Source organism: Callorhinus ursinus, unplaced genomic scaffold (genome assembly GCF_003265705.2).
Source record: "Callorhinus ursinus isolate GAN/ISIS: 27379988/994484 unplaced genomic scaffold, GSC_fseal_2.0 scaffold15, whole genome shotgun sequence".
In the NCBI taxonomy this organism is placed as follows: domain Eukaryota; kingdom Metazoa; phylum Chordata; class Mammalia; order Carnivora; family Otariidae; genus Callorhinus; species Callorhinus ursinus.
Genome location: NW_027397077.1, coordinates 13511302 through 13530949, shown reverse-complemented (window position 1 = coordinate 13530949; position 19648 = coordinate 13511302). Strand labels below are relative to the sequence as shown.

At 36.4% G+C, this 19648-nt stretch overlaps 1 protein-coding gene and 1 pseudogene across 1 annotated transcript in view; one reads left to right on the top strand and one right to left on the bottom strand.

Annotated features, from left to right (window-relative positions):
- Positions 1-19648, top strand: part of DNAH12 (dynein axonemal heavy chain 12) — a 233005-nt gene that overhangs the window by 105086 nt on the left and 108271 nt on the right. Inside the window, exons 35-43 of the mRNA XM_025885603.2 lie at positions 1457-1576; positions 3988-4176; positions 5305-5456; positions 8395-8533; positions 9593-9759; positions 12697-12952; positions 15780-16079; positions 16854-17032; positions 18083-18275. Coding sequence (XP_025741388.2) covers positions 1457-1576; positions 3988-4176; positions 5305-5456; positions 8395-8533; positions 9593-9759; positions 12697-12952; positions 15780-16079; positions 16854-17032; positions 18083-18275 — 1695 coding nt within the window. The remainder of the gene's footprint in view (positions 1-1456; positions 1577-3987; positions 4177-5304; positions 5457-8394; positions 8534-9592; positions 9760-12696; positions 12953-15779; positions 16080-16853; positions 17033-18082; positions 18276-19648) is intronic.
- LOC112834222 (NADH dehydrogenase [ubiquinone] 1 alpha subcomplex subunit 1 pseudogene) lies at positions 1839-2122 on the bottom strand (annotated as a pseudogene).

Below are 19648 nucleotides of genomic sequence, written 5' to 3'. Positions count from 1 at the left end.
ACAGAAATTTATTCTGCCATAGTCCTGAGGCTAGAAGTCTGAAATCAAGATGTTGGCAGGGCCAAGCTTCCTCTGGAAGCTCTAAGGGAGAATCTTTCCTTAACTCTCCCAGCTTTGGCTTCCAGACATTCCTTGCCTTCTGGCTGCTTAACTCCAGTCTCTTCTTTCGAGCTCATGGGGCCTCTATTCTGTCTCTTCAGTGACTCTTAAAAGGATTTAGGGTCAGATATTCAAGAATGATCTCCTCATCTTGAGATCCTTAGCTACATCTTCCAAGACCCCTTTCCCAAATAGGATCACATTCATAAGTTCCTGGGATATGACATGGGCCTCTCTTTTTGGGGACTACCATCCAAACTACTTCACACACACACACACACACACACACACACACACACACACACACACGTCACTTACATATAAATAAATATATTGATATTGGGAAAAGTGGTATTCAGTAGATTTTTTTCATCCTAAAATACTATTTTAGAGATAGGAAAAATATTCTGCACATAAGAAAAAATGAATTCCACTTTATGAAAATTTTATACAGTGTCTTCATAGAGAAAATATAAAGTCATTTTTCAATTTTTTAATTTTAAAACTCTAATACTATATGTTGCAAATAATAGAAGATAGGCTCCATCTTTCTGATGAGTGATGGATTTTGTTCTCATAATTTATTCCCCCATATTTTCCACATCTAGTTAGTCCTCAGGATCTATTGACTTTTCCCTCCTTGCTTACTTTTGTCTGTCCTCTCCTCTCCTCTCCATCCAGGCTCCTCTGACCACCCCCCTCCTTCCTCTTGTGGTAGCCTCAGTTCTGACCTTTGTAATTTCCTACCTGAATCAATATAATAGAGCTGTTCTGGTCCAGTCTACATCCTTCTACCAGAATGATGATTCCAAAATACAAATTCATTCCATTAACTTCATTTTCTGTCTGACTTATTTCGCTTACTAGAGTACCCTGTAGGTCCATCCAAGTTATTGAGAATGGTAAGATCTTTCTTTTTTTATGGATGAATAACATTCCATTGTATATATACCACACTTCTTCATTCATCTGTCGATGAAAACTTGGATTGCTTGCATATCTTGCCTATTGTGAATAATGCTGCAATATACAGGTGTGCTTATATCTTTTTGAATTGTTGTTTTCATTTTCTCTGGGTAAATACCCAGAAGCAGAATTACTGGGTCACATGGGACTTCTATTTTTAATTTTTTTCAAGAGCCTCCATGCTGTTTTCCAGAGTGGTTGCACCAGTTTGTATTCCCACCAACAGTGCACAAGGGTTCCCTTTTCTCCACATCCTCACCCACACTAGTCATTTTTTATCTTTTTGATACTAGCCATTCTGACTGGTGGGAGAGTTTCAAAAATGAAATTTTTTTTTTTTAATTCTCCAGAGAAGATGAAAGTAAAGTATCTTACTCTTTTCACTTTTCAGGAACTGATTCCTACAAGTGATAGCAATGTGGTTGTATCTCTCACACGCCTCTTTGAGGTACTACTCTGTAATGTGCTGGAAAATGATCCTACAAGCAAGCATATTCGTGTTTGGATTATGGTAGGTGTTATACTTAATGTAATTTTTCATTTACAGAATAAAATGTGCCTCTAGAATTGATAATTGTATTGAGGGAGACATAAGATCCAGAGCTGTTTTTTGGTGAGCACCAAAGGAATAGCTGAAGGCATTGAAGTCACCCTGACCTGGTATTCTGACTTAAAAAAACATTTTAAAGAAAGTAACATATACCCAAATGAACCCAAACTGTCTTTTTTTTTTTACTTTTTTCTTTTTTTTTTTATTATGCACTACATTAATACACCTCATAACCTTCTAGAAGGGGTAGATAGGTATGACTGAGTTATTTTTCATGAATCAGGAAAATGCTTCCTTAATTGATATTCTCACAACCCTTTGACACATAGTAATGATTAACTCCAGAGACCCGCCTATCTCTTTGCATCAAACTCCACTGATATGGATAATAGGCAACTCTTTTTTCCTTGCCCCCATTATTGAACCTGTGGATGTGTGCCGTGCTATGCTGGGGATGACCAAGCACACAGCCATGACGCCGATCCCAGGCAGGATCTCGAACCACATCGCTGCGTGGTTGCCAGAGTCAAACCCCTGCCTTCCCGGCCTGGTAAAGGTGACCCGCCTCCTAAACTGTCTTACTGTTTATGAAAGATCGTAATTTGATAAACAATAAGGTGACTTAATATTAATCCAGTAGCAACTTGTGAATTAATTTTGTCTTAAGGTTAAGTCATGGTGTAGGCTGCTAAAAGCTGGCTGTGGGAGACCAGAAACAGGCATCCAACCAGTTGGGTGGAGCGTTGCCATCAGGGTTCATAGGGCACATCGCTGGGGGGGAGTCAGTGGTTTAGGTAGCTAATGTCTAGGGTCAGAGAAGACCAGAGAACAGGACTCTAAGGGAGCCAGAGGAAAGAGGTGTTTGGTTCTCTTCCCTGGTCTGTGCTTCTTTCCCATCTGCCACCTTATTCAGAAATATCTTCATCTTCTCTACCGAGTCTACCTTCTTTTCTACTCTGTGATGATTGGGGTTCCCTCCCAGTGTCTCTCCTTCAGCTTGTCACCACAGAAAGTCCTCTACCTCAGACACCTCACATTCCCTGCTGATCTTCACCTCCTTTCCTGCTCCCTTTTCACCGTTATTAGAAGAAACTGAACAGACATATGTGAAGCATAATTTATTTATATTCCTTTTTCTCCCAAAGTTTGGAATTCCCTTTCACAGAACTACTTAATATTGTTCCATACCTATCAGTGTTACCTGTTTATAAAATGAAAGCATTTTAGGAATAGTTCACCTATGTAACCTTCATTTTATATCTGTATCTGTAGAGAGAGAGATATAGACCTGTATGTATGACCTTCATGTTATATCTCTATCTCTATAAAGTTTCATTCTATTGTTAAGCCTAACTCCCTCAATTTTTTAAATGGTTCAGAATTACTTTTAAAGATTAATATAAATTGATATCTGGTTAAAAATTTTCTTTTAAAGTATATTTGAGGGGCTCCAGCCTGGCTCAGTCGGTAGAGCATGTGACTCTTGATCTCAGGGTCATGAATTCAAGCCCCACATTGGGTATAGAGATTACTTAAAAAAAGAAAAAGGAAAAGAAAAACATATTTGATTATATTATATATATATAATTTGATAGATTTTTTAAACTGGATAAGCCTGTACCTAGAGTAAAATTCAAAAGGCAAAAGTAGGTTTTCTATCCATACCAATGCCCTAGCCACCCTCAAGGAAACCACTGTTACCAGTGCCTTAGGTAGCTTGTTAGAGGTATTTGATCCATACTCTCTTTTATATGAATACATTTTTACACTTTAGCATACTATACATACTGATTTGCATCTTTTCTCACATTGTGTCTTGGAGATTGTTCAAGATCTGTATACTTATTGAGTTACTTTTTTAAACAGCTGCATGTATTCCAGTCTACATAACATAATCTCATTAAACAGACCCCTATTGAAAAAAGTTGCTTCTTATTTTTGGCTGCACAAACAGTGCTGTAGTGAATATTCTTGTGCATACATCATTTTATAGGTGGTAATGTATTTAAGGACAAACTCCTAAAAGAGGAATTCCTAGATCATTTAATATGGGCATGTTATTCATTTTTTTTTTTTAAGTAGACTCCACACTCAGCATGGAGCCTGACGTGGGGCTTGAACTCACAACCCTGAGATCAAGACCTGAGCTGAGATCAAGAGTCAGCTGCTTAACCCACTGCACCATTTAGGTGGCCTGCTAAGGGCATTTTAAATTTAGATTGTGACTTAGTTGTGCTCTCTTCCACTCTATCTGTAGACCTGGCCTTTTCCAAATATGTTAACCAGGCCTCCTTAATATGTTAAATTTTAGTTAATTTGTTAAAAAATTGCTTTTAAATAATTAGTTTAAATTAATTTTTTTAAACCAATAGGCTAGCTTTATATTTTCTTTGATTTGGTCCATTGGAGGAAGTTGTGATACAGACGGTCGGATCATTTTTGATACTTTCCTACGGTCAATCATACTGGGAAGAGACGAAAACAACCCAGTGCCTGAATCTGTGGGTAAATGGGAATGCCAGTTTGATGAAAAAGGTCTGGTCTATGACTACATGTATGAGGTATGATATAAAATGCTTGTTATGATAAGTTCTAAAACATCAAGTATTGGATCAGCAGGCAGAACTGGGTTCCCATCCTGATGTTGTTTTGACCCCTGTGATTGGTGTTTTTGTCCCGTCTCTTTAGTTTCTCCTCCTTTGACTTGTGGGTAGTGTAGATAAACTTTCTTTAGGACTATTTTATACTTTCAGATTTAAATTAAATCTATTTTATCCACTTTAAAAAATTCGCAAAAAGATTCTTTTAAACAGCAAGCATCTGAATAATCATTTGATTCACGTAAATTTGACTTCACAGAGACAAGATCTGCAGAGAGCCTTAAGTACAACTTTCCCTAAATCTCAGGACTTACAGATAAAGAGGCAAGCCTAGAAAGGCAAGTGGCTAGCAGAACCAAGACCTGCATCCAGCTCTCCTGGCTACCAGTGTAGAAATCTTTCCCTACACCAGGCTAATACAGAATTTTAAGAATATGACCAGAGAGAGAGTTTCATCCTCATTAGTCACAGTGGGAAGTCAATAAAATAATCTCTAAAACCAAAAAATCAAGAGATGATAACACAAGCATATTCTTTGAGTTGGAGATGAATCCCAAAATGTCCAGCTTAAAAAGGTAAAGATATAGTGGCTGCTGGAGAAGAGAAAACAAGAGTGGGAAACTACTGTTTCTCTCAACCTCTTTAAAAGTTTTGACTCTAAAATATGTGCATATATAACTTTGATAGAAATGAAAGCTTAAGCTTAAAAAAATTAAGAATATGAATTACTAAAGAAATATTCACCCAAACTTGCAAAATTACCACCATCCAGACACGTGCTGTATATGTGTACAATTTGCCAGGAAATAGGAAAATTTTTTGATGGCAGCCATAGCACTGAAGCAGAGGGATAAATCAATACAAAGAAAAATGTGTGTTTCTTAAATTGGGTGGTGGATTCATGGGTGCTTATTAATTTACTTCATGACTATAAAATGTTATATACATTATTTTAGATGACTTGTTCCTATGAGAAGATTTTATTATGATAAACTAAGGTTTTTAAAAGGAAATATGATATCAGTATGTTAAAGTGCCTTTCAGATACCAGGTGCATGGTTATATTTTAAAATTTATGTTCTCTTGTAGTTGAAAAACCGAGGTCGCTGGCTCCATTGGAATGAATTAATTGAAAGTACTAATTTGGGAGAAAAACGTGTCAGGATTCGAGATATTATAGTGCCTACAATGGACACAATTAGATATACATTTCTAATGGATTTGAGTATTACCTATGCAAAGTAAGAAACTGTTATGAACATGCATTTTAAATATAACAGTACCATTCTAATAGGATCATAGGAATTTTTTTTTTTTTTAAGAGAGGGAGAGAGAGTGGGAGAGTCAGAGGAAGAGAGAGAATCCCAAGAAGGCAGCATGGAGCCTGATGCGGGGCTTGATCTCACAAACCTGAGATCATGACCTGAGTTGAAATCAAGAGTCATATGTTTAACCCACTGAGCCACCCAGGTGTCCCAGATCATAGGACTTTTGAAGTAAACTCATCCATTTTCAGAAAACAGACCCTGAGGGACTAATTGACATGCCAACAGTGACCTCTGTTACTAGTGGCAAACCTAGAATCCAGGTTTTCTATTGCCTACACCAAAAATTAGCCGCCATACTTCGTTGCCTCATAAACTACCTTATGTTTATTAGTAACAGCAGACTAAAGGTCAGTTGCAGTGTTATTGGTAAACAGGTATGCATTCTACACCTCAAAATTTAGTATGCTCCTAAGTATCGACTATGATCCACGTTCTCCCATCAAGTCTGTCATAACTTAAGATGAACATGGAAATCTCAGACTTAAATCAGAAGAGCACATCAAAGAAGAGGACATGAAACTTATCAAAAGCCTAGCATGTACTATAGGCATATTCATACCAACTTTTCTAATAACGTTCTTGTTTTTCTTTTAAAACATTAGGCATAATTTATCATTAATACTAAACTAGACAAGCTTACATAATATGCATGAATGTCATGGTTGGTTTGTTTTTGATGAAGAACCTGTTTCTTGGGGCACCTGGGTGGCTCAGTTGGTTAAGTGTCTGCCTTTGGCTCAGGTCATGATCCCAGGGTCCTGGGATTGAGCCCTGCATCAGGGAGCCTGCTTCTCCCGCTCCCTCTGCTATTCCCCCTAGATTGTGCTCTCTTGCTCTCTCTGTCAAATAAATAATAAATAAAAAATCTTAAAAAAAGAACCAGTTTCTTAGTGAATTTTCCAACAATTTTATCTTGTTTAATAAAAAAAAATACAGGAAAAATAGCCCATGAGAATATTATTGTATCCTTATTGTTACATTTTTAAAAAATATTTTATTTATTTATTTGACAGAGAGAGACACAGCGAGAGCGGGAACACAAGCAGGGGGAGTGGGAGAGGGAGAAGCAGGCTTCCTGCTGAGCAGGGAGCCCGACGCGGGGCTCGATCCTAGGACCCTGGGATCATGACCTGAGCCGAAGGCAGACGCTCAACGACTGAGCCACCCAGGCACCCCTCCCTATTGTTACATTTAAAAAAATTTTAAATCCAGTGTAGTTAACATACAGTGTTATATTAGTTTCAGGTGCATGGTATAGTGATTCAACGCTTCCATACATTACTCACTGCTTATTTGTTACATTTTTGCATTTTGAGGCTAATATTGAAAAGAAAAAGGCAAGGAAGGGACTTCCCAATTCTGGGAAATTCCTAGTATAAGAGCCCTTCTGTGCCATGAACCATTTGCCAGAAAAATGCTTTTTAAAAAAATTTTTAAACTTTTTTAGAATAATGCTTTTAAATGAATACATCAAATATAGAGTTACAAAGGAAAGGACATATTGAAACACGTTAAAATATTAAACGCATTAGAGCTGTGGTAGTAATACATGTGCTGCTTTACTGACACATTAAATAATACAGTCTAACAGTGGGTCTGATGCCTATCATAATTTCAAAGAAGTAATAGGCATAGGTGATAATTTTGGGACATCTGTAACCACTGTAATATTTAGAATATCTGTGATTTCTATTAGTGACAAAGACACAGGTACAGTTGATACAATTGGTCCATTTTAATTAAGGATAGTAAAAGTAAATATATAAACTTTTTGTCATCCAAGTTCACAGATTCTCTGGACACTGTCTAAAAATTTCTTCCATTGGTCCATGGGCCCCAAGTTCAGCACAGTATTTTATTAAAAACTTTTTTTAATAAATAGCTTTCCATAAGGCAAGTGTTACTCAGACTGAAACATGTAGGTGTACTTTCAGGGGCCACTGTAGTTCTAAAAGAACTTTAATTTTATGTTTATGCTTCAATGATAATTTTTTTAAATTAATATTAGCATAATTTGGGTCCCTTAGATGACCTCTTAGAACACAGGTGCTCAGGTTTAGTGCCAGTCCTTGTGTTTGTCTTTGTGTATTGGGTGGTGCCAAGTTATCCATCAAAGGGTCAGTATTTAATGTTTTTAATGCTAAACAGTATTTCTCACCTGGGATTCCCCAGAGTTCTGTGAACATAAACTCATAGGATTTTTTTTCCATTTTAAATTAATTATGATCACTCAAGAATGAGAAACCCTGTCTTGAGGCCCCACTGAATGGAGAATTCCTTAGAGTTTGCTTTTGGACAAATGTTTTCAGTTAGTAACTGATTCTAAAGGCTATTCTAAAATGCTATTTTAGATTCTAAAACACTGTTAACAGGTATAATGTAACTATTAGCTTTAGACTTCACTGTCACCTAGTTTTTTAATAACTGTGAAACAGCCTAAACTGGTCTTAATGTCATCGTCTTATTAGTCTCTTACACATTGTACCCCCTTGCCTCTACCTCCAACTAAAAAGTACAAATACATCACTTTTCTGAGGAGACAAACTTTAGCTTTCTTTGCCGAAAAGCAAAGCATGTTATTACTTGTTTATGAGTGTTTTTGGAGTATAGTAATGTTACATATGTCCAAATAATAGTTTGTTACTATTAAAGTCTCAGTGACAGGAAGCAAGTGTGTGCCAATCATCACTTTTACCAGTCTTACATGAAATAACAGTGGTAGATTAACATGTGAATTTTTAGATGAAGGTGACTTCATTACTTAAGTTTTCAACAAATTCCAGCCTTCTGTAGTAGAAATGGTATTCTGACTTTTTCTCTTTTTTAATGATATGTTCATTGTTTCATGAAGGCCATTGCTTTTCGTGGGTCCGACGGGTACAGGAAAATCAGTGTATGTGAAGGATAAACTAATGAATCACTTGGAAAAGGACCAGTATTTCCCTTTTTATGTTAATTTCTCTGCACGGACCAGTGCTAACCAGGTTCAGGTTAGTTTAAAGCCAGAAACATGGGTCCATAATTAACTTTTTTGCCTTATTTGATTAGTGTTTAAAATTGTATATTAAATGAGCAGCTGTGTAAGTCTTCTATAAATTTAAATGAAACTTCAGAACTTTTGTTTTTGGGATTAAGTAAGATTTTAAAAAGTTTTAAGGACAAAAGTTCAAGAGAACACTGAAAAAAATTTATGTTCCCATTTTTATTAATTAAATTCCTGGGTTATAAATTATTTTAAACATACCTATTTAAAAACAAAGGTGAAAAGACACCCAAATTAACATAATTTCCAAGAGCATGGTAATGTTGGAATCACATTCAAGGGAACATTTTTGCATTAATAATGAATTATTGAGCTTTGTCATCCTTTTTTTATTAAGTCCAAGAAGAAGCCACAATTGATAGAAGAGACTGGGGGGGAGAGAGAGAGTGAGAACTTTCAATTGTTCTTTCTAGACTCTTCTAGATGGTCCTTAAGGGCATTTGCTGCTTACTGAAGCTCTGTCCATGATCATTCAAACCATGGACTATTGTATGACCTTACGTGACAGGAAGCATGCAGTTGTGCATTCCCTTCTTTGTGCCAAGTTGAAAGTTCTGCATGAGACCTTTTCTAGTCACTATTATAATCATCCCTGCCTAAATTTATGTCCATTCTCACCTGACCTATGGGGCTCATTTCTGTTGTTTTAAGCCTGTAGAATTCCTTTTATTTCAAAATCTTATAAATTCAGATTAGTGCTTTTAGATATTGAATAAGTTAGAGTTAATAGATATGTTGGGGTATCCAACAAGGAAAATATTTTGTGTTTATGTGCAATACAAATATATAAATATGTATATATAACAATTCTGAGCACATAGAAGGATTTCAATAAATGCTCTTTGATACTGAATATAAGGTTTGATATCACCCTAAAAATGAATAAATATAAACATACACACAGTGCTTCTTGGCATTATTTCCTTATATAATTAGACTGTAAATTCTTTCTTCCCCCTGGTGTTAAGTATGGCTTTAAATCCTACTATTCTTCTTTATATTTTAGAATGTTATCATGGCTAGATTGGACAAAAGACGCAAAGGAGTTTTTGGACCACCTATGGGAAAGAAGTGTGTAATTTTTATAGATGACATGAATATGCCTGCATTGGAGAAATACGGAGCTCAACCTCCTATTGAATTACTACGACAATTTTTTGACTGTGGGCACTGGTAACTATTTAACTGGAGTCTTAATTAGCCATGCTGAAGTCATTTTCGCTCTCTTATTCTATTTTAGTTTCTCACATCAAAGTAATGCATTTTTTCAAGTTACTTATGGAAGAAAATGGTTACTCAGATTTTTTTATACAGAAATTTTTGGAAGACTTTTCTATACTTTTTTTTATGACAGTCTTTCCTGTGAATGTGTGAGTTAGGTTACTGGGATGAATAATCCAGTATTGGAAATGTATTTATTCAGTAATGGAATAAATTCTTTCCTTTTCAATTATTATTTTCAATCCTTGAAAATAACTTACACATTACATCTTTCAAAGTACTATTCTCCCAGGGCTGAGAATTTGTGGGTAGGCTTCAACCTAAGTAACCATAATCAGCATCTCATGTTTCTGCCATTTTAAATTCTCTGTATTTTCTGTGACTCTTTGGGACTACCTGTATCTTTGAGATAGCTTGGTTTTGACACCAATTCCATAAATAACTCTTCCGTTCCCTCCATCCCATTTTTTAAAAAGACTTATTTATTTATTTTAGAGAGTGTGTGTACATGCCAGTGGGGGGAGGGGCAGAGAGAGGGGATCTCAAGCAGACTCCCTGCTGAGTGCAAAGCCCAGTGCAGGGCTTGATCTCATGACCCAGGAGATCATGACCTGAGCCAAAATCAAGAGTGGATGCTGAATTGACTGAGCCACCTAGGCATCCCACCCTCCATCCCATTTTTATGATGCTATGGTTAGTTTCCAACATGTAAGACATTGTATCTTTTAGTTAGGATTAATAATTCCTCATTTCCTCCTCTTAAATATACTTTTCTAATCCCCAGTATGCATGATTTTTTTTATCTAAGGCAAGGATAAACTAATTTTGAAGCTAAGTCATATTTTAGAAATACATTTTTGTTATTACTTCAGGCCCTGGGACTCGGGCCTCCAGGAGGTAGCTGCTGTTAATTGTGTTTTCCCTATTCTGTCAAGGTTTTTTTCTATGCAAATATAGCTTTATTTTTAAAAATAGACTTCTATTACACAATGTTTTATAACTTATTTGCACTTAAAATTTTTTGAACACCTATCCATATTGTTTATCTCATTTTATTGGCTTTTTATTTCTCATTTTGTTGACTTCTAATACAGTTCAAATATGTGGATCCTGCCATAATTTACTTAACAAGCTCCCTACTGAAAGTTATTAGGGTTGCTGCCAAAAACCAGGTTGTATTTTTATACTTTCTGTTAGGGATACTGGTAAAGACTGATTTCTCCCACGTCCCCTGCCCCCTTTTTGCAAGAACTTCAGTGTTAAAGGACTTAATGGCCTATCAGTAACAAGCACATTTTCGATCTGAGTGGTTCCAACTAAATTGAGCTATTTATATATTTCTTTCTTTTTTAAAAAAAAAAAACTTTATTTGAGAGAGAGAGAATGAGCTGGGGGAGAGGCAGAAGGACAAGGAGAAGCAGACTCCTTGCTAAGCAGGGGGCCCGACATGGGGCTCGATCCAGGAACCCTGTGATCATGACCTGAACCAAAGGCAGATGCCCCTATATATTTCTTTCTAATTAAAATTTCTTTAGAGCTTTGTTGTTCCCCATTGGGTCTCTTTTTAACAAAAGTGTTATAGATACTATTTAGATATTTTTATGTACTCTGGAGATCTGAGATGCAAAAACAAAATCAGGACTTTCCTGTAAGTAGCATGACTGTATGATTGTTTGAACTGGAACATTTCTGAGCATAAAAGAGGAGTGTTACTAATACTTACTCCAGGGCAAGCCTACTCAGAATTGTCCTAGGCAAAATGGGACATATGGTCACCCTACCTATAACCAGCTACAAACAGGAATAATCTCTCATCCATGCTTCTGGATTTGGAGTGAGGAGAGACCAAACAGAGAGTCAAAACGGAAAGAAGAGTAGGAAAGAAAGGGAAGGGCAAAAGGAAGGGACATTCTAAATACCCAGAATTTGGACAACATAATCAGTGTCACTGGAAGGAGAAATAGAATGCTGCTTTAAAAAACGTTCTGTCCAGGGGCACCTGGGTGGCTCAGTCAGTTAAGTGTCTGCCTTCAGCTTGGGTCATGATCCCAGGGTCCTGGGATCGAGTCCCACATCGAGCTCCTTGCTCAGCGAGGAGCCTGCTTCTCCTTCTGCCGATTCCCCTGCTTGTGCTCTCTCTCTGCTTTTTTCCAGACAAATAAATAAATAAGTAAATAAAATCTTAAAAAGAAAAAAAAAGTTCTGTCCAGGGGCACCTGGGTGACTCAGGAAGTTAAACGTCTGACTCTTGACTTCAGGTCAGGTCATGATCTCCAGGTTGTGAGATTGAGCCCCACATCAGGCTCCATACTGGAGCCTGCTTAAGATTCTCTCTCTCTCCTTCCTCTTCCCTTCCCCCCCTAACCCCCCCACCCCCAAAACCAAAAACGTTTTGTCCAGAGACTGGTGATTGCCTGAGGCTCAGGGGCTGGGTGGGGGGGTGGGTGAAACAGGTGAGGGGGGTCAAAATTACAAATTTCCAGTTGTAAAATGAACAAGTCGTAGGGATGTAATGTACAGCATGGTGATTACAGTTAATACTGTATTGCATATTCAAAAGCAGCTAAGAGAGTGAATTTTGAAAGTTCTCATCACAAGAAAAATTGTCACTATGTATGGTGACAGATGTTTACTGCACTTACTGTGGTGATCATTTTACAGTATATACAAATATCGAGTCATTATGTTATACACCCAAAACTAATGTTGTCAATTATACCTCAATTTAAAAAATAAAGTTTATTTTTAATTTTTCTACTCCAAGCATTTTTTTTAGGATTCTTCCTTTTAGAGAAGCTAAAATCAGATTAAGCTTCTAGGCAGTTCTACATTTCTTTCCATCTTATTGGATTATAACCGATTGCTTTGGAATTTTTATTTGCTTTCAAGGTATGACCTTAAGGACACAAGTAAAATCACACTGGTTGACATCCAGCTGATTGCTGCCATGGGCCCTCCAGGTGGTGGAAGAAATCCAGTCACTCCCCGGTTTATTCGACATTTCAACATCTGCTCTATTAATACTTTCAGTGATGAAACTATGGTCCGAATCTTCTCATCAATTGTAGCATTCTACCTGAGGACTCGGGAATTTCCTCCAGAGTACTTTTCAATTGGGAACCAGATTGTCAGTGGGACAATGGAAGTGAGTGAACACTGCGATACAAAATGTTTTAGTGTTACATATTTTCCTAGTTTGGTTCTTTTTTTTTTAAACATTTTTTTCCCTTAGTCATCTACTTTGGTCTTCAGTGTCAGAGAAGCTGTTAAGAAGGCTTGAGAACAGAAGATCATGGGCTTTGAAATCGGGGACTCTAACTGGGTTTGAGCCTTGACTGCTATTTCCAAGCGATGTGGCCTAGAGCAAGTAATTTGACCTTCCAGAAACTCAATTTTTTAATCACTAAAATGAAAGATAGCACCTATTTCACAAGGCTGTTCCAAGGAAATCATTTAGAATCAGTATCTGCCATATTACGAGGGTTTCCCTAATTGTTAGGTTTCTACCCTGTTGTTTATTAATTTTCTCTCTCTTCCCTTCCATTCTCCATGTTTGTCTTTTAAAAGACAGAGCAAGGGGCGTCTGGCTGGCTCAGCTGGTAGAGCATGCAACTCTTGATCTTGGGGTCATGAGCTTGAGCCCCACATTGGGTGTGGAGCCTACTTTAAAAATAAATAAATAAACAAATATTAAAAAAAATAAAGAGGGAAGCTTCTGCAGTTTATGAATGAATACTTCTTTTTTTAGCCATACCACATAACTTAGGAATAGCAGTGAAAATATAGTAAGAAGGAAACACAGGGGTGGGAACAGAACACAAGATGGCCCAATGGCTTTGCCTTATTCAGGGTGTGTTATCTGCCGTTGCTTGGGAGGCCAGAACCAACCTCATCACTAATGATAAAAGGAGAAACTGTATGTAAGGTAAGTGAGTAATGATATTACTAAATTAAGCTTTTCTGGAGCCCTTGATAAAGTGGGTTCACTGTGACATAAGTGCAATGAGAAGTCCAAAACTCCCTAGGATCGTCCCATTGGTTTCCAAGAGCACACTATATCTAAAGTGTCCCCCTTGTTCTGGTGGAAAATCTGTGCTGTTAAGATAGAGAAACTATGACCAAAGTGATAGTACGTTGAAATTACAGTACTTATTCCGATACCAGAAAAGTGCTTCTATTTATAAAATATGATTTATGTATTTTGGGCATCTCCTGGAAAAAGAAGGGAGTTGGCCAAGCAAAATGGGATACAGAAAGGATTTTTTTTTCTGTCTTTGAAGCCTTTTAGACCTACCATGTGGAAGCTAGGAGGGGGGATGAATCAAAGAACACAGATAAATAAAAAATAATTTCATTTTTTGGGGGGGCTATATTATAAAAGATTTCATTTACTATCCATAAAGAAAATATTAAGCTTTATTTGGTAAATTCAGCATATAGTAAAATCATACTTTATTTCTGTATTATAGCCAATTGTTTAAACTCTTTAAGAAATGACAGAGATTTAAAAAAAAAGAAATGACAGAGATTTTTAGTTCTTGTGTGGCAGTATTCAAAATAACACAAGTAAAACAGCTAATAAAAAAAATAGTTTTCAGGGGCGCCTGGGTGGCTCAGTTGTTGAGCGTCTGCCTTCAGCTCAGGTCATGATCCCAGGGTCCTGGGATCGAGCCCCGCATCAGGTTCCTGCTTCACAGGAAGCCTGCTTCTCCCTCTCCCACTCTCCCTGCTTGTGTTCCCTCTCTCACTGTGTATCTCTCTGTCAAATAAATAAAATCTTAAAAAAAAAAAGTTTTTAGAAAGCACCGCTTTAGATTTGTCGAGCCATGCATATGTTCAAATATAAAGGACCCAAGGTTCCTCTCTATCTCTATTGTGACAAAAAATTTCACGTTTAACTGTTGGCAGAACTTGTGGGCTCTTTGAAAATGTGGTGCAATAGTATTCTGAACCTTGCATTTTGAAAAATTGCCAGCCCTTTCACATTTTCCAGATCCATTATAAGAAACTTACAAACAAGTGTAAAATGTCCTTAGCCACTGTCTCCCAGAGTGAAGGACCCATTTGCCCTTCCTCCCTGATTATTCCTCCTTGCTTGTTAAGGTAAATGCCATGTTGTTGTACTGTGTTTTGGCGTGTGGTAGCCGGGTTCTGCTTACCACACTTCCCTGTGGGTGTGGTAACCAGACTGAATTGCCACTATTTGCTTGTATGTACATGATACCAAGGTAGCTGGCCACTGTAACTTCTCCCACAACCCGTTTTGACTACAATTTTTTTAACCAAATTGTAAGCATAGCTTTTATTAACCTGGGTAGGAATTTCTCATTTATATATAGGGTGTGCTTTTGGCCATAGTTTTCTATTAGTGATTCCATATTGATACACTAATCCAGTGGTTTTGTGCACACGAAAGGTAATTTACTACAAATGATTCTGGTACAAAAAAATAAAAGAGGTTTTAGCAGGCATACATGCCTGGGATACCGATAAAAGAAAAAAAAGAATAAAAAAAAAGCTGAAGAAGAGGCAGAGAGAAAATAGGAGTGAAGAGAAGGAAGAGAATCCATTGATTTGTTTTGAAGTCAAGGGTAGTCAAAAGGAAATTGTTTCATCCGACCCTTCATTTGAAATGCTTCGGAATGAGTTATCTTGGTTTCACTTTCCACTAAAGTTTTTGCTAATTATTGAATCCCAGGTCATTCAACTTTAAATGGAACAACTGTAATAACTTGGAGATAAAAACATTGTCCTTGGGTTTGGATGGAATCTGATAATTTTAAGTTCCCTCAACTTCAAAATGCCTGTGATAAACCAAAATAAAAAGCTAAATGTCATGCTAGACTTTGTACTGTACAATTTTCCAAACCAATATAATCTAAGATAAATATTTTATAGAATATACTATTTGTTACATGACTTTGCTTATTATAATAATGTTATTTTTGCTTTGTTGCTTTTTTCATATTCAGATATATAAACGATCCATGGAAAATCTTTTGCCCACTCCCATGAAATCCCATTACACTTTCAACTTGCGGGATTTTTCACGTGTCATCCAGGGCTGCTTACTCATTGAGAAAGATGCCGTGGAGAGCAAGCACACCATGATACGCCTGTTTGTACATGAGGTTCTCCGTGTTTTTTATGACCGCCTCATTAATGATAATGATCGATACTGGCTGTTCAATTTAATCAAAGCTGTGATAAAGGACCATTTTAAAGAATCTTTTGATGGTATCTTTTCACATCTGAGGAAGGAGAACACACCAGTGAGTATATTTAGTGATTCTAAACAAATTAAAATTGTACAATAGCATGGATTGTTAAAATCAAGTTATCTTTAAAAAATACTCTTGCTTTAAAAATATTTTTTTTAACTTTCCTCATTGATAGGTATTTATTTTGAGAAGATTTGTCTTCAGAGGAATTATGTAGGTAACGCAGAAGTTATTTAACGAATAAAACCTTGGGGGCGCCTGGGTGGCTCAGTCAGTTGAGCAACCATCTCTTGATTTTGGCTCAGATCATGATCTCTGGCCGTGAGATCGAGTCCTATGTCGGGCTCTGTGCTCAGTACAGAGTTTGCTTGTCTCTCCCTCTGCCCCCCCACCCCGGTTGCCCTTGCCCTTGCTCTCTCTCTCTCTCTCTCTCTCAAATAAATAAATAAATAAATAAATAAATAAATAAATAAAATCTTTTAAAAAAAGAATAAAACCTTATATGATAGGGATTAAATGGTATAATGAATGAAAAGTGCTTAACATGGTGACCATCCCTTAGTAATTACTCACTCAGAATGACTTTTCCAGGCTCTGGGGGGAAAAATTTATATAACAGAAAAATTTCTGTTCTTTTTATTTTTGGAGGATATAATATAATTTTCAGGTATTAATTTTACAAGCATATTATTTACTATCTTAATGTTTAAAAGAATTATTTGATAATCATCCCATAACATGGACAAAACAAAATTTTATATAACATTTTCTCAAATTTATTTTATAAATTGTAAATTTTGTAACTTGTTGATTTCCATTCTATAGATAACTGAAGAGAACTTGAGAAATCTCATGTTTGGCGATTATATGAATCCTGACCTTGAAGGAGATGACAGAGTTTATGTTGAAATTCCAAATATTCATCATTTTAGTGACATTGTGGACCAATGCTTAGATGAGTATAATCAAACTCACAAAACAAGAATGAATCTTGTCATTTTTAGGTACCTACATTTGGTATTGATGGTGGAAATTGCTATTTGTAAAATTTTTCTGTGAAATATTTAAAATGTGGCAAAAGGTATAAAGAAAAATATAGTGAATAACTCTATACTGATCACCCAGCTTAAGATATAAAATATTAGCAATTTATTTGAAGTCCCTGTGTAGTCAACCCTCTCTGACTGTATCCCCATCATACCCTTGGGAGTAAAAAGAAACTCATGTGCTTCTTTGGACTTTACTACACACGTGCATTCCAAAACATATATGCACAGTCTTATTTTACATGTATTCTTCAAGTTTATTCCCTATTCATGAGAGTCACAAAAAATGAGTTTTTGGTACTAACACAATGTAGTCATTTTTCTGAGACAGACTTTTAGGTGACTTCTAATTTTTGCAGTTATAAAAAAAGGTTTGACTATTCATGTCTCTTTGGGTACCCATGTTAGAGTTTCTCTAGGCTATATTCCTAAAAGTGGAATTATTGTGTCATGGTAGGTAAGCATCTTCAACTTTACTAAGTTTGGCTGAAGTATCTTCAAAAATGATTATTTAAGAGCTCCCATTGTCCCTCACCCTTGTCAACACTTAGGATTGCCAGGCTTGGTAAGTTTTGCCAGTCTAAAGGAGAGTAGAAATGTGGCTCCAATTTTAATTTCCCTAATTACTAGTGAGGCTTGGTGTCTTTGCTGAATTTGTTAATTTTGTGGAGAACTGATTTTCTGTTTCTCACATAGAAATCCTAGTATTAAAAGATTGAAGAAATGTTTTTAATAAAAGCAGGAATATGCTTCAGTATAGGTAGTTAAAATTTCATTTCTATAATTTGTATATTACATTTCCTAAATTTGTACTTTAGTTTTCCTTTGCATCAGTGCTCCAGTTGTAATTTCTTTTGAAAAACCACACTTTTTGATGATTACGTCTTTAAAATTGGGATAACATATGGGATAGCAAAGTCAATCCTTCCAAGAATATAAAATAATAGTTACATGTAAATATACGTTTACATTCATATTTTCAAGTATAATAATATTGATATTTCGTAGGTATGTTTTGGAACATTTATCACGTATATGTCGAATTCTAAAGCAGTCCGGTGGAAATGCTTTGCTTGTTGGACTTGGAGGCAGTGGTCGTCAATCTTTAACTCGTCTGGCTACATCCATGGCAAAAATGCAGATTTTCCAACCAGAAATTTCTAAAAGCTATGGTATGAATGAGTGGAGAGAGGATCTGAAGGTAAAATTAGGAAGAAACCTAATGTCTAAAATAATATCAGTGCAAAAAATAAATAAATAAAATAAAATAAAATAAAATAAAATAAAATAATATCAGTGCTGCTAAGAGAGGGCCAACCTGTACAGCTGTGTGCTGAATGCATTGGTGAGGATGACCATGTTATCCACAGAGCAGTTACTGTGCTTGCTGAGCATGAAGTACTTTACATACATCATCTCATTCTGTAGATACAATTCAGTGCAACAGGGATGGTTGTCTCTGTTTTACTGATGAGGAAACTGAAGTCAAGGGAAGGTATACACGGCAGAGCAGGATTTATAACACGTCTTATCTACTGCCGCTACTGATTCTGTCTGTATTTCAGTTCAGAGAGGTCTCATTTCAGACAGATGTATGTTTTCCAGCAGACTGTTTTGTATGAGCCTTGGCGATGATGATGTTGTTCATGTTGTCTGATCTTAATAGCTTCCTCAGAGCCATGTTGCTTTCCCAGTAACCAATAAAATACTGGAGTGCATGCCTGGGGCTTTGTCCTCACATGACTAGGGTTCTGCAGGACCCAGAAGGGAGATAATCCAAAATGAAAAATAGAGAGAGATTGCTGGATTTTTTCACTTGTACTCACCTTACATACTAAGTTTCTACATCTTAAAAGTTAGCCTGGAGAACGGTCTGCTTGCAGGTGGAAATGGTAGAATCCAAGCTGATACCAAAGAGGTTTACATAGACAATAGAAGGAAAAATTACAGTTTCTTTTTCTGCTCTTACTTTGGAGGAATTTTTTTTGATACATTTACTACCACATGAACTAATAGATTTAGAAAGCAGCCTTCTTTAGTAGAAAGAACATGGACTTTAAAGTTAGGCAAACTCAGTTTTCATTCCTATTTTCTATGATTCGGTAGTTACCTTGGGCATGTTACTAAATTTTTCTGTACTTCAGTTTCTTCATTTGTTTTTAATCTTTAAAGAAAAAAAAGAATTTATTCTAAGTTATACAGTTTGTTGGCATACAATTGTTAATAGTATTCTCTTATATTCCTTTTGAATTTTTGTGGCATGGGTTGTAATGTCCCCTCTTTCATTTCTAAATTTTTTAAAAAAATCTTTTACTGTTATATTAATCACGATACATTACATCATTAGTTTTTGATGTAGTGTTCCATGATTCATTGTTTGTGTATAACACCTAGTGCCCCATGCAGAGCATGCCCTCTTTAATACCCATCACCAGGCTAACCCATCCTCCCACCTCCCTCCCCTCTAGAAACCTCAGTTTGTTTTTCAGAGTCCATCGTCTCTCATGGTTCGTCTCCTCCTCCGATTTCCCCCCCTTCACTCTTCCCCTGCTGCTATCCTCTTCTTTTTTTTTT